Raw genomic sequence first — 12,960 nt, 5'->3', positions numbered from 1 at the left:
GCGGGGGCGGGCGGGAGGATGAGCTCCCCCGGCGCCGAGAGCGCGGGGAAGAGCCTGCAGTACCGAGTGGACCACCTGCTGAGCGCCGTGGAGAGCGAGCTGCAGGCGGGCAGCGAGAAGGGCGACCCCACGGAGCGCGAGCTGCGCGTGGGCCTCGAGGAGAGTGAGCTGTGGCTGCGCTTCAAGGAGCTCACCAACGAGATGATCGTGACCAAGAATGGCAGGTAGGGGCGCCCGGAGCTCGGCGTGCGCCAGGCGTCCGGAGGCCTGGGGGAGAGTTTCCCGCTGTCCGACAGTTTTCTCCCAGTGGGGTTCTTCTTGCTCCTTTCCGGTGGGCTCGGGAACAGAGCCTTGTGTCCCCTAATCGTCGCACTTCCTCCGGGGGCCGTGGGATAGTGTGGAGGACTCTGGGGACTTAGGGGGGCTCTGGAAGGGGGGGCTGGGGGCTTCTCTATGCCCCCGAATGAGAGATGCCTCTGTCCCAAGCTTTGTGCCTTCGGTCCAAAGGTCTGAAGTCTCAGATCCGGGGCCTCCGGCTGCACTCCTTCCTTTGCAGGAGAATGTTCCCGGTGCTGAAGGTGAACGTGTCTGGCCTGGACCCCAATGCCATGTACTCCTTCTTGCTGGACTTCGTGGCTGCCGACAACCACCGCTGGAAATACGTGAACGGAGAGTGGGTCCCGGGGGGCAAGCCCGAGCCGCAGGCGCCCAGCTGTGTCTACATCCACCCCGACTCGCCCAACTTCGGGGCCCACTGGATGAAGGCCCCCGTCTCCTTCAGCAAAGTCAAGCTCACCAACAAGCTCAACGGAGGGGGTCAGGTAGGTGTGATAGACCCGCGGGGTGGTGGGGTGCAGGGACAGCGCCAGGCGGTCGGGTCTGCCCCTTCCTTGTGGTAGAAGGGACGGTGCTTGCGTGGGAGGTGACATCTGTCCTGGAGAAACTGCCACAGCCTTCCTCAATTAAGCCTTCAGTGTTGTTTATAGTAAACTGATGATGGTAACACCAAGGCGGGGAGTGGGGGGGGGCTGCAGAGCGTCACCTTTGAAGACTCAGCAGGTCTCAGGCTTTGGGGAACTTCTGCATTCAATCCTTCAAGTTTCCTAGAGGTAGAGAACCGATCAGCCTTGATGGTAAAGGGTCACTTCTGAGCTAAATATGTGCCATCGTATTTGCTGTGTGGTCTGAACAGACTTGTAAATTTGTCCTCTTCTAAGAATGTCCTTATTTTTTGGGCATTTTTACTGGGAGACCCCATGTTCAAGCAAGGTGCAAGCAAGCTCAGGCTTTTAAAGATGTCTGTAGCCATCCTGCAAGCATTAGAACGTTATTGTACCAGGTCAAAGGATTTCACGATGGGCGTTCATTGCCTTTAATGGTGTGCAGCCTGTCACATTCCTTTTCTTAAACCAGTCGTGGGAAGCAGCACCTGAGGGGAAGCCACTAACTTCAACAGTAAAGACACTTTCTTGTGAACTACGGTGTTTTCTGCGCCGTGGATGTGTTTTTCTCCTCCACAGCCGGGCCAATGGATGTTTCGTTATCTGAAGGTCTTGTGTGTGCTTCCCCAGATCATGTTGAACTCCTTGCACAAGTATGAGCCTCGGGTCCACATAGTGAGGGTTGGGGGTGCCCAGCGCATGATTACCAGCCACTGCTTCCCAGAGACCCAGTTCATCGCAGTGACCGCTTATCAGAACGAGGAGGTGAGCGGCAGGGCGGGCACGTGACCTGGGAGGTCGCAAAGGATGCGGACATCCTGTGTGTTGGTGTGCTCTAGACTGAAAAGTTATGCCTTTTCAAATAATCTACTAAGACCATAAAATTGGGACAGGGGAGAAAAGTTTAAAATGTGTGCTTGTTCAAGCATTTTTCCTTTAATTCTCTGTAAAGCTCCGAGTGAAAAGAACAAAATATTTAGGTTAAGTTCTATGAGAATTTCTTGAGAACAAGATGAGTGAGAGAACAAGATTTGGGGATCTTCCTGAAAGGGTAGGGGGCAACCTCCAAACCTGGGCAGTGTGAAGGGTCAGCTAGATACAAATACCGTAAATCTCTAAGCCTGACCCCAAAGAACAGACATTTTGTGATTGGCTGGGTAAGTTGTCCGTGCTGAGTGCCGACTAGAATGAGCAAATCGCTGTTTCCTAAGAACCAGTGATGTTTTGAGCCATGTTTGTTTGATTGAGGCGCACTGAATCTCTCAGCAGTAGGTTAAACTCACTGTGGATTGCACTCAGAAAAGCAGCATTTAAAAACTTCCATTAATGTAGTATTCTTGGTGAAATATTACAATTCCTCAGCCACTTCAGACCCAAATAGAAAAATAGACCTGGGAGTCTGATTATGTTTGAATATGTAAAGGGAGGTACTGATGTTTCCCAATTTCTCAGGACCAAATTAAATCCTCTGGCTGTTGGACAATGTACCAGTCAATGTGATTTCTTGTTTTTCAGATCACGGCTCTTAAAATTAAATACAATCCATTTGCAAAAGCTTTCCTTGATGCAAAGGAAAGGTGAGAGAATTCTAACTATACCCCTTGGGCAAAGAAATATGCAGAAAGAGAAAATATTGCTGCAAATACTATTTTCTGAATGTCCTCCTTTTTGACAACTCAATATACTTTTTTGACAGAAGTGACCACAAAGATATGATGGAAGAACCTGGAGACAGCCAGCAGTCTGGGTACTCCCAATGTACGGTTTGTTGCATTCTGTCCCCTCGTCCCTTGCTTCAGGGACTAGGCTGCTGAGAGCCAGAGCTGGGGACTCGGCCAACAGCCCGTTTCTGAGTGTGGCTGGGGAGCAGACGGCCCTGGATGGGCCCGTGGTGTTGGGGCTATGCTGTTACTGGTTCAGCCTCTGCTCTGGAGGGTTATAGATGCTCAGTTGGCCCTTGGGACTCTTGACCGAGAAGTCAGGGGAGAATTTACCCGGGCTCTGCTGTTTGGCCCCGAGGCAGCTCCAACCGTGGCTGGGTCGGATGGTAGAGATCTTGGTGGGGGGCTAGACTCTACTCTGTTAGGCAAGTGGAGAAGCCAGCTCAAAGTTACAGCCACTGGGAGATGGTTTCTCCCTTTGTTAATGATGGCAGACCGAAGCACCACCTTTGGAACGAAGCTTAGGAGCAGATGTGGTTTTTCCCGTAGCCCATTTCGGTTCCAGGAGCGGCCCAGCAACCCGGGCTGGTTTTGGTGGTGGGAACAGGGGCTTGTAGGATGGGGAAAGTGCTGTAAGTCCAGCTTCCTTTCCGAGCTCCACGAGCCAGAGCAAAGTGGCTCAGGTCTCTGGAGCAGCGTCTGTTAGGAGACGAAGTTTTGTGTGGCTCTCCTCTCTGTGCACGGAGGAGGCTTGGAATTTAAATAACCGACATTATGGGGAAAGGAAAGTTAGTGCTTGCTGCCACTTTCAGAGGCTGCGGGGACCAGCACGGCACATTTCACGGGCACTCGTTTTCTGTTCTCTATTTCTTCATTAAGCGACTTCTGGGCTAATTTAACAAATGGCTCTCCTAGAGTAGCTCGTGGGCTGCCATCCCTCGAGCCCGGTGATAGGGGCAGGCTTTGTGGGCAGGTCCGGACCTTGCCCTCATTTAAATGTTGTCTGAAGAATTGTTTGCTGTTTGGAAATTACAGCCAGAGTAGTTGTCCTCTTAGAGGTTGCTTTTCTGAATTAAAAGCAACAACAACAGACTTAAAAGCAGTGAATAGAGAAGAGATTGGAGTGTGAGGGGCGGGCAGCATAGCGTCAGAGTGATTTTCTGATGGACATGCACAGTGGGGAGAAGGTGAGCCTAAAGCAGAAGAAAAGTGGCAGAAAAGGACACACGTCCCGCAAGGACACAGCTCCCTGTCGTGGTGAGGTGTTAGGAGCTGGCGAAAGGAGAGTGGGGGGAACCACATGTGTGACTCGCCCCACGTGTCTGGATCCCTCTGGCTGTGAATGTCGTGTTTCTATGGTTTTTCATGCTAGCAGTTAGGGCTTGGAAGCTGATGGGCCTGGGAAGATTTTGGCGGGTTTGAATAAGAGTGGTTGAGGAAGCAGGGGGCGTTGGCCAAGGCTGGGGTCCCCCAGCTCTTCTCAGGTGCCCCGTGGGCTTGGAAACCCTGGTCAACCTGTGGTCTCTCGTGTGGAATTGAAGTCCAGATGCCTAAAGACTTGGACTAGAGACTCAGTGCGAGACACTATGAGTCCTCACTTCATTGGGGACCCCTCGGGAAGAGACCCACAGATTCCTGGTCTCAGCTCTCCTGTCCTTTAAATAATGGAGGTAATGCAAATGCCAGTTACTCAGCATTCTTTTCTCACAGCAGGGGGGTGGCTCATCCCTGGAACCAGCAGCCTGTGCCCACCGGCCACCCCCCACCCTCAGTTCGGAGGGCCCCTCTCACTTCCCTCCACACACGGCTGTGAAAGGTACCCTGCCCTGAGGAACCACCGGCCATCCCCCTACCCCAGCCCTTACGCACATCGGAATAATTCTCCAAGTAAGTCCTAAGTCGAAGTTGGCCTGGCGTTTGGGGGTGGATAGAAGACCACTGCAGGAAAGCCATCTGTAGGATGGACTCCAGAGATCAGGAGAGCCTCCTGGAGCACACACCCAGGACAGTCGTTTAGTGGCTCAACAGGGACCCTTATTTCATGTCCATGCCATTGCTGCTGGCTCAGCCACTGGGACCTCCAGACTAGGGGGCTTATGGTGCAGAATGTACTCAGTACCTGCTGGAGCTTTTTCACCCCAGAACTGTGGATCTGTGTCTAGGGGCCCAGGTTTGGATAGTTTATGAGCCTCTGTAAAGTGTTGATGTTGGGCCAGCCAGGCATAAGAATTACTGGCTTAACTAGGCCCACGCACGATTTTCCGTGATTCTCCCACTGATGCACTAAGTCTGGTTCTCCAAGCATGGTGCCTGGACCAGCAGCAGCAGCAGCAGCTCGAAAGTGGCCCAGGCGTCCTGAAGCAGCAGGCTTCCAGGGGTCCCGATGCGTGCTTACGGACTACGGACACAGGGCTAGACCTTTAAGATCCCTTTATCTAACTTCCTCTAACACCACATATGCCCAGACTTAATTTCGTCTGGCTCTAAAAGGAGGAACATAGCTAGTGAACACCATAAAACAATTAAGCAATTAAAGCTGATTTGAAATGAAAGGAGCTTATGAGGTAAAGAAATAGCCATGGGGTCTTGTTGAAGCGGCGGCTAGACTTTGAGGCTAGAAGATCATATTTTAGTTTTGCCTGGAGTAATGGTTTGTAAGGTCTTTTCATCTCTTAAGTAATATTTTGGGAAAAGTTAGGCTAAAGTTATATTTATCTTTATTTTTAAAGATAATTAATCCCCAATCAAGTGATGGTAGGATTCCTTTTCTATAGGGTACCCATTGATCTGAAGATAAAGAGCTTGCATTTATTAGAATATATTTTCTAATATATAGATTTGGCCATAAATATTTGCTTTTGATGATTAATTAAACCAATGGATAGTCTTCTTTTTTAAAAAATTTTTTTCAATTCATTTGAGAGGAAGAGCACACGAGCGGGGGGGCAGGCAGAGGGAGAAGCAGGCTCCCCGCTGAGCAGGGAGCCCCACCAGAGCAGGTGGCATATGGGTACCATCCGTATTCGCCAGTCAGTTTTGTGGCGAACCCAAAATCGCTCTAAAAATATAAATGAAGCCCCAGTAGACAGACAGACAGACAGATACACACACACACACACGAACGAAGGAACAAACACAAAAACAGACAGACAAGCAGACCTAATGTGGAGCTGCCAAGCACATGGTCAAGAAAGAATTCTTGAGATGTTTCTGGTGCAAAAAGGTGCTTTTATTATAGCATGGGGACAGGACGTGTGGGCGGAAAGAGCTGCGCTGGGACTGTGAGGCGTAACTGGTGATACAGTTTCTAGTGAGTGGAGGTTAGGGCTAAGGTAAGTCTCTAAGGAATTTGTGTATGCTGAGAGCAAGGTCTCCAAGACCTTGCAGGGCTAGCTCTTGTCAAGGTAACGTCAGTCCCTATTGTTTTAGCAAAGCACAAGTCATGAGGCCCTTTAGATGTGTGTCAGTGGGCCACAGGTTGATAGAGGGGTGTTAGCATATCCCGGGCGTCTGTGGTTATGAGAGTGAAGTGACACTGACTACAACAAACCTTCATTGGTACAACGTTAAAAAAAAAGTCCTTGAGAGAGTTGTAGGGGTGTTACACCCTGTATGTCTCAGGGATTTATCGGTGGGCTGCAAGTTGTAAGGAGACCTCATTGTTGCTTCATTTCACTTGCCTTTGCTCTCCTCATCAAGTCCAACACCAACATTCCAGTTGGACAGTCTAGGCCCCGGGGGGGGGTGGCGGGGAAAGAGAGAGTCTCCTCTACCCTCTTGAGGTCTCTGGCTGGGCCTAGGATGGTGACCGACACAAGAGATTCATGGACGAAGGGCATACGATGGTTAGTGGGTGTTTACATGGATGGGCAGGGGAGACTTCACACGAGAATAAAGACAAGGCATCAGCCAACTTGTGAATGGAGAAGACAAAGGGGTTTGGGCAAGGAGCACACAGTCGATAGGTCATGGTGAAAGACGTCCCTGGGAAGACAGGGGCTAGTTGAAGAGGGTTTATTGACATGGATTGTTCAGACCCTAATTCTCCCGGTCCCCTCCCCTTGTCTCTGGTGATGAAGAATGTCTGTCTTCTTCCTGGTACCAGAGCAGGTACCTCTCACACAGGAGTTCGATCTCTTGCTCTCACGAAGAAAAGAAGGGTCAGAATATCCTTCTTGCAGCTGCTGTGTCTCCAGTGAGTTGAATTCAAAGTAAGCCATGTACCAAAATGACACCTTTTATGGGTGAAACATTCTGGTTTCCTTGAGGGCAGTCTGGGTAAGTGGCTCATTGGTCCTTGTTCTTCGGGAATCTCTCATCCCCTCTGTGGTTCCTCACAACTGGCGATGTCTTGCTCCTGTCGTTCCTACTGTTCCTGACGGTCCTCCTCCTCCGCAGCAGTGTTCTTCAGCATGGGCTCCTTAGGATGGGTGTTAAAATGTGAAGTGTCCTCCCACCCACACCCCACCCCCACTGGCCGTAGTTTGACCCTGGGCCCTACAGGGTCTATTGTCGCTACAGTTTTTCTCTGTGTTTAATCACCTCTGAGTGATCGATTATGGACTTTCTGTTTATAAACCCCAGACTTCATGTCCATTTGGAATTAGACATAAAACTGCCTAGCTGATTTTCTGACTCGGTAGCCTCGTGGACACGACCTATTCAAGGGGACCTAACCCTAACATCTTGGTCTTCTTCCTTTCCTTGGCCGTGCGCCAGACCTCCCATCTGAACGGATCGTACTGCTGTTCACCTGGTGACCCTGATCCAACCTCTGGGAGCATTTCTGCATTTTGTTTCTCTCTGAGCCACAAGCCCCATCCCCCAGCCACGCAACAAATCCCCCAGGCCTCCGTGTGTCCTTTGTCATTTGGCCCTCTTGAGAGCCTAGGTTTTTAATTTTGATGAGTTCCCACCTCTCCATTTTTTTTCCATGGATCATGCCTCTGGTGTCAAGTCTTAAACTCTCTTTGCCTGGCCCTAGTTCCTCAATTTTTCTCTTAGAGTTCCCCCCCCCCCACCGGTGTGTTCCAGTTTTATGTTTCCCATGTCAGTGTGTGATCCGTTTTGAGTTCACATTTGTCTGAGGGGTGAAGTGTGGCTGTTTAGGTCAAAGCTTGTTTGCTTGCTTGCTTGCTTGCTTGCTNCAAGCACATGGTCAAGAAAGAATTCTTGAGATGTTTCTGGTGCAAAAAGGTGCTTTTATTATAGCATGGGGACAGGACGTGTGGGCGGAAAGAGCTGCGCTGGGACTGTGAGGCGTAACTGGTGATACAGTTTCTAGTGAGTGGAGGTTAGGGCTAAGGTAAGTCTCTAAGGAATTTGTGTATGCTGAGAGCAAGGTGACGCAGGGCTCGGTCCCAGGGTCCCGGGATCATGACCTGAGCTGAAGGCAGACGCTTAGCTGACTGAGTCCCCCGGGGTGCCCTGGATAGTCTTCTGTTTCATATCTGGACCCATTTGTTCTCAGTGTTGGGTACCACAAGTTGTTGCTAGTATTTCGCTGCATTCTGTCGCTCTTGGAAGGCTCCCCACTAATGACGCTTTCTTACACCCCGTAGCCTATTCTGACAATCCGTCTACATGTCTGTCCATGCTCCAATCCCATGACAGTTGGCCCAGCCTTGGGACGCCTGCCCATACCAGCATGCTCCCCATGAGCCACAGCACCGGCCCACCCACCGGCTCTAGGTAACGTATGTCTGGATGTGATGTGCACTGTCCTGGGACCGTGAGTGTGACATCATGCCATTTCCATCTGTTGGTTTTTATTCTGCCGCTCACCTGTGGGCAGCTGGGCTGTCATTGGCAGTTCTGCCATTAACCTGGCATCCCAGGTTACATGACCACTGTGTTACTGTCCCAGTCTGTCTTCTGGGAGGACCAGTGGCCTCCTCGGGGTGTCCTGCACGGAGCTGGCCTGTAACAGAGGGAATCCGGAGCCCCCATCCTGGCTCTGGCACTTACTAGTTCCTATAAAGGACAAGTCTCTTAAACTCTCTGAGCCTTGTTTCTGCAGGAAAAAAGATGCTATACAGCCCATCCTCAGCTTGTCTTTACAGAGTTGCAGGGGGCAGCAGGTGAAATTTGAAGAAATGTTTCTAGAACCATTTTGACAAGAGCTATTAAATTGAGGGGAAAAATGTGTTGGCTTTTCTGCGGATACAGGATCAAAGTCCTTATCATATATGCTGGTAACTAGTAAAGAACAATGAATGTTTTATTATTAGCGTGAAAATAATGTGCAGGGAGATTGGCTTAAAAATTAAGCTGATTGGTAAATGTATTGCTGTTTTTCATAGGGTTATTATAAAAAACTAAGTCAAAGCTGAAAGTCAACTTTCATTTTCTGAGAAAACAGGCTCAGCGATATTAAATGATTTAACACGTTGTCGGCTCACAGTTAGTCTGTAGACAAGTTATCTTGACTACGAAAGCAGGGCCGTTTATTGTCTATAAGATACCAAAATATTCCCCAGACCTTAATTCTTTTGTTTAGGAAACAATTCCTTTATAATAATCTAATTGTCTACTCTTAAAAAATAAAACAATGCTCAAAGCAGCCGACCATTCAAGGGCCGGAAGGTCGCTCAGAAACCTGCACATAAATGGACTAACCCGCAGGTTACAAACCCCTGGCCGTGTGGACGCCACAGTCCCACTGCGGTCCCATGCTGATGGGGCATCTCAGAGCTGTTTCTTCTCTCTGTGAAATGGGGACAGTGAACTACTTTGTTCAACTCAGGTTTGTTTTCGTGGTCAAGCACATCTGAAACACAGGACAGGGCTTGGTGAGCGATACAGCACAGCATGGAGCAAGGGAAAGACATTCGGTTATAGAAAGACATTTTCTCAAAGCAGTCCGAGCACAGTTGCTGTTTTACTCTGTGCTGCTAGACTGAAGGACTTCGTACCCGTTTCCAGCTCCTTCCTCCACGGATGGGGAGACAGGCTCGAAACTGGTCGCAGGCTGGGCTACCCGACAGCCAGTGAAGGGGAGGCCTGGATCCGCGCCCGGGTCTTGGTCCCGGCTGCTGGTCCTGCACCGCCCCCGCTGACGTGCATGTCACCGCACAGGACAGAGCGTGGGGGTCGGTGCTGAGTTCAAGAGTCTTTCGTATATTCATGTTCCAGGAGGGTGCTGTTTCCCTGGCAAGAACCTGGCAGCGGCTGGGGCGTGCTCATTAACAGACACCTAGACACCCGAAACCTCTGATTCGGGGTATCTGGGGACTTGGGAACGGGCACGAGAGCGCCAAACCACCAGTCTGGAAGCGCGGCTGGCACTGGGGCAGGAGCCGAGTACCGCACACAACCTTTGCAGGCAGTTCCCTAATTTTGTCTCCTACTGATTGGCAGGACAGTAGCTTCTGCGCACCTCGGAGTGTGGCTTAACAGTAGGGGGAACGGCCTGCGTGGAGGACGCCGTCTAGGGCGGTGATCGGGCGGAGGTCTCAGTGTTCGTGTACCCGGTGCGCTGGTCTGGAGCCACTGTCCCCAGCTCTGATTGCCTGACTGTCTCGGTTTTCCCCCTTCAGCCAGTACCCCAGCCTGTGGTCTGTGAGCAACGGCACCATCACTCCCGGGGCTCAGACGGCGGCGATGTCCAACGGGCTGGGAGCGCAGTTCTTCCGGGGCTCCTCGGCGCACGCTGCGCCTCTCACACACCCGGTCCAGGCCGCCTCCTCCTCGGGATCCCCGCTGTACGAAGGGGCCCCCACGGCCACAGACATTCCCGACAGCCAGTACGATGCCTCGGCCCAAGCCCGCCTCATAGCCTCGTGGACGCCCGTGTCACCACCTTCCATGTGAAGCAAGACCTGTGTTGTAACAGACGCAGGACTTCTGCGTGGGGCCTCCAGTGTGGATTTGATCGCTCTCCCGGGTACAAAGTGGCAGCTCATGGGTCCAGGGAAGGAATAGGCCTTATCACCCTCCCTTTAAAATAAGCGGAGGGATCCGTGTTCTGCAGTTCCCCAGGAGTGCGGTGCCCACCGTCTCCGGCCGCCGGTGCGCGCAGGTGAATTCGGCCTGGGAGCCCCACGGTTGGCCAGACTCACCACGATTCACAATAAAAGTGATTTGCTAGGGTCCAGAAACTTTTTGTTTGTTTCTCGTAGGGCACATAGGTGAGTTGGCACATCAGAATCTGTAAGCTCCATCAGTCCTGCTTGGGAAGATAAAAAGCACACTTAATTCTCTTCCTTTTTGCTTGCGGGTAGATGCCAGGCCCTTTGCGGCACCTGCCATGGTGGGAGCAGCACTGCGAAGGACAGGAGGACAGCAGACTGTAGTTGAAATGCAGATTTGCCTGCTCTGCGCACTAGAATGGGCTTGTTTTGAGCATAGGTAGTTAATCTCTCCTATTGTTAAACCTATGATTGTTTATATTTTTCTTTTTAAGTAGCCAAAGACAATCAGCAGGAAACATTTCCTGCAAAATAAAGGCAATATCCAAATTTGGTTGGTCTAGTTATTATTCAGACTTCTCTTTTTGGGGCAAGATTTTGGGATAGATGCCTCAAAGACCTTATCCCAAAGGGGCATTTTAACCTGTTGTGAACCCTGATACTTTCTCCAGCGAGCTGCAGGGTGGGAAGTGAAAGCTGCATGTATTTCCTTGATGCTAACTACCGCAAAGATGCCAGAGACGGCAAATGATTTTCAAGAGGTTTAGGTAGTCAGCACTGAATCGTGGATAACGACAACACAGAACTTTAAAGATCAACATGAGATGTCTACCCGATTCGAGCAATTCAAACAAAAGCACATCAAATGAATTGACAAAAAGTCACGGCTTCTATGTTTGGACGATATGGCATTTATAAATTCCTGCTTGTATTCCCTGCAGAGAACCGGAATGGTGCTCTGTGCTTGACTGGGGCAATTTCTCCATCTAGTGGCTGAATCCTTATTTTGATGTTACTTGTTGGAACTTGATATTCAGAACCCCTGCTTGCTGTGAGAGTTACAGATCCGTCAGAGCTCGGCCAGTGAGGTGGCGTTCTGGTGGTGTCGTGGACGTTAGAAGTTAAGAGAAATAAGGCCGAGGGGTTTTGAAACTTCCTGAAGGAGCGGAAGAAGTGTCTCTAACAGTCAGCATTGCTCACTTATTAGTTACCTTATTGAGCTCGTGAGTTAGCGTTGCAGGGACTCAGTCCAGTGCTCAGGCTCCCTTGGGGTCCACCTGCGATTTGTGGGACGTGCACTAATCCACTTGCCTTACTGAATGTGACCCTAGAACTCAGTGCAAAGGGCTGAATGTTTACAGAACTTGTGCCTGCCGCCCAAGTCAGACATGGCTCTCCTCAACCTTTTGCCCCTTAAAAGTTTTCCTCAATGTCGTAACTACTAGATTTTATTGTTGCTCACATGCAGATGTATCCTGAGTCAGAAGATTTATTGACAAATGTATTAGAAGAATATTTTTTGAATAGACCACTGCCCGAATAGAACTGGGAAATGAAACTGGCCCCAGGCTGCACTGTGGCTCCGGCCAGCCGAGGTGCCAGTAGGGGCTGCTGGAGAAGGGCTGGGCTTTGAGGGTGTGGACAGGCCCCTGGGAGCCCACCTCACCGGAAACTAGCAGCCCTCTGTAGCCAACTGCTCTGTGAAGGTGGGCACCAGGGTCTTGTCCTTCCAGGGTCCATCCCTGCGCCTGCCCCCTGGCAGGCCAGCAAGTGTCAGGACTGCAGGACTGACCCGAGGGGATAAAAGGAGCCTGGGTGGAAAGTTCTGGAGGGCATGGCTAGGGGCTGAGGGGAGACTGAGTCACACGGCCCTTTCCGCAGGGGCCTTGGTCTCTGGCTGGAGAGACTGATTTTACATGTAGAAGATGGACAGGATCTTGATACATTTGAAATTCTAAAGGTGACCCCGAGTTCAAATTCAAAAATTAATATTTAAATAAACCGAACAGTGTTTCTCGGCTTATGCAGGGAGGCAGTTGCAGCCACGTAGCTCAAAGAGCCGCCCTTGGAGCGCCTGGGTGGCTCAGTCGTTAAGCGTCTGCCTTCGGCTCAGGACGTGATCCCGGCATTCTGGGATCGAGCCCCTCATCGGGCTCCTCCACTGGGAGCCTGCTTCTTCCTCTCCCACTCCTCCTGCTTGTGTTCCCTCTCTTGCTGGCTGTCTCTCTCTCTGTCAAATAAATAAAATCTTAAAAAATCCAACCAACCAAACAAAAAAAACAAAGAGCCTGCCATTTGGTGCAAAAGACGAGGATTTGAGTGTGAGTTACCCACTCCAAAAATTCAAGTTCCTTCTCTGCAAAGACGGAGAAAGAAAATGCTCATCTCTCAGGGTTGTTGTAAGAAATGAAAGAGATAAAGGTCTTGGAAAGTGGGTAGAAAGAGTGA

The 12,960-nt window shown here is 50.6% G+C and overlaps 1 protein-coding gene across 3 annotated transcripts; it reads left to right on the top strand.

The window, feature by feature from the left end:
• The first annotated feature begins 18 nt into the window (after positions 1 to 18).
• Positions 19 to 10,414, top strand: TBXT (T-box transcription factor T). 3 transcript variants are annotated; one of them, XM_034669798.1, is made up of 8 exons: positions 19 to 224; positions 557 to 821; positions 1,572 to 1,706; positions 2,457 to 2,518; positions 2,638 to 2,699; positions 4,316 to 4,489; positions 8,164 to 8,293; positions 10,141 to 10,414. In XM_034669798.1, exons 1-8 carry the CDS (start codon positions 19 to 21, stop codon positions 10,412 to 10,414), a joined length of 1,308 nt encoding a protein of 435 aa, XP_034525689.1. The 3 variants fall into 3 exon arrangements, with proteins under 3 accessions (XP_034525689.1, XP_034525690.1, XP_034525691.1); XM_034669799.1 differs by having other exon boundaries at positions 4,313 to 4,489; XM_034669800.1 differs by lacking the exon at positions 4,316 to 4,489.
• The last annotated feature ends 2,546 nt before the right edge of the window (positions 10,415 to 12,960 follow it).

Source organism: Ailuropoda melanoleuca, chromosome 10 (assembly GCF_002007445.2).
Source record: "Ailuropoda melanoleuca isolate Jingjing chromosome 10, ASM200744v2, whole genome shotgun sequence".
Classification (NCBI taxonomy): domain Eukaryota; kingdom Metazoa; phylum Chordata; class Mammalia; order Carnivora; family Ursidae; genus Ailuropoda; species Ailuropoda melanoleuca.
This window is presented reverse-complemented; position numbering and strand designations above follow the sequence as displayed.

What these genes read in the sequence shown, in the direction of transcription:
- TBXT (XM_034669799.1), top strand. Translation starts at nt 19, where the DNA reads ATGAGCTCCCCCGGCGCCGAGAGCGCGGGGAAGAGCCTGCAGTACCGA. An exon ending in AGCTCAACGGAGGGGGTCAG is followed by an intron (nt 822 to 1,571) that starts GTAGGTGTGATA and finishes GTGCTTCCCCAG; the next exon opens with ATCATGTTGAACTCCTTGCA. An exon ending in CCGCTTATCAGAACGAGGAG is followed by an intron (nt 1,707 to 2,456) that starts GTGAGCGGCAGG and finishes CTTGTTTTTCAG; the next exon opens with ATCACGGCTCTTAAAATTAA.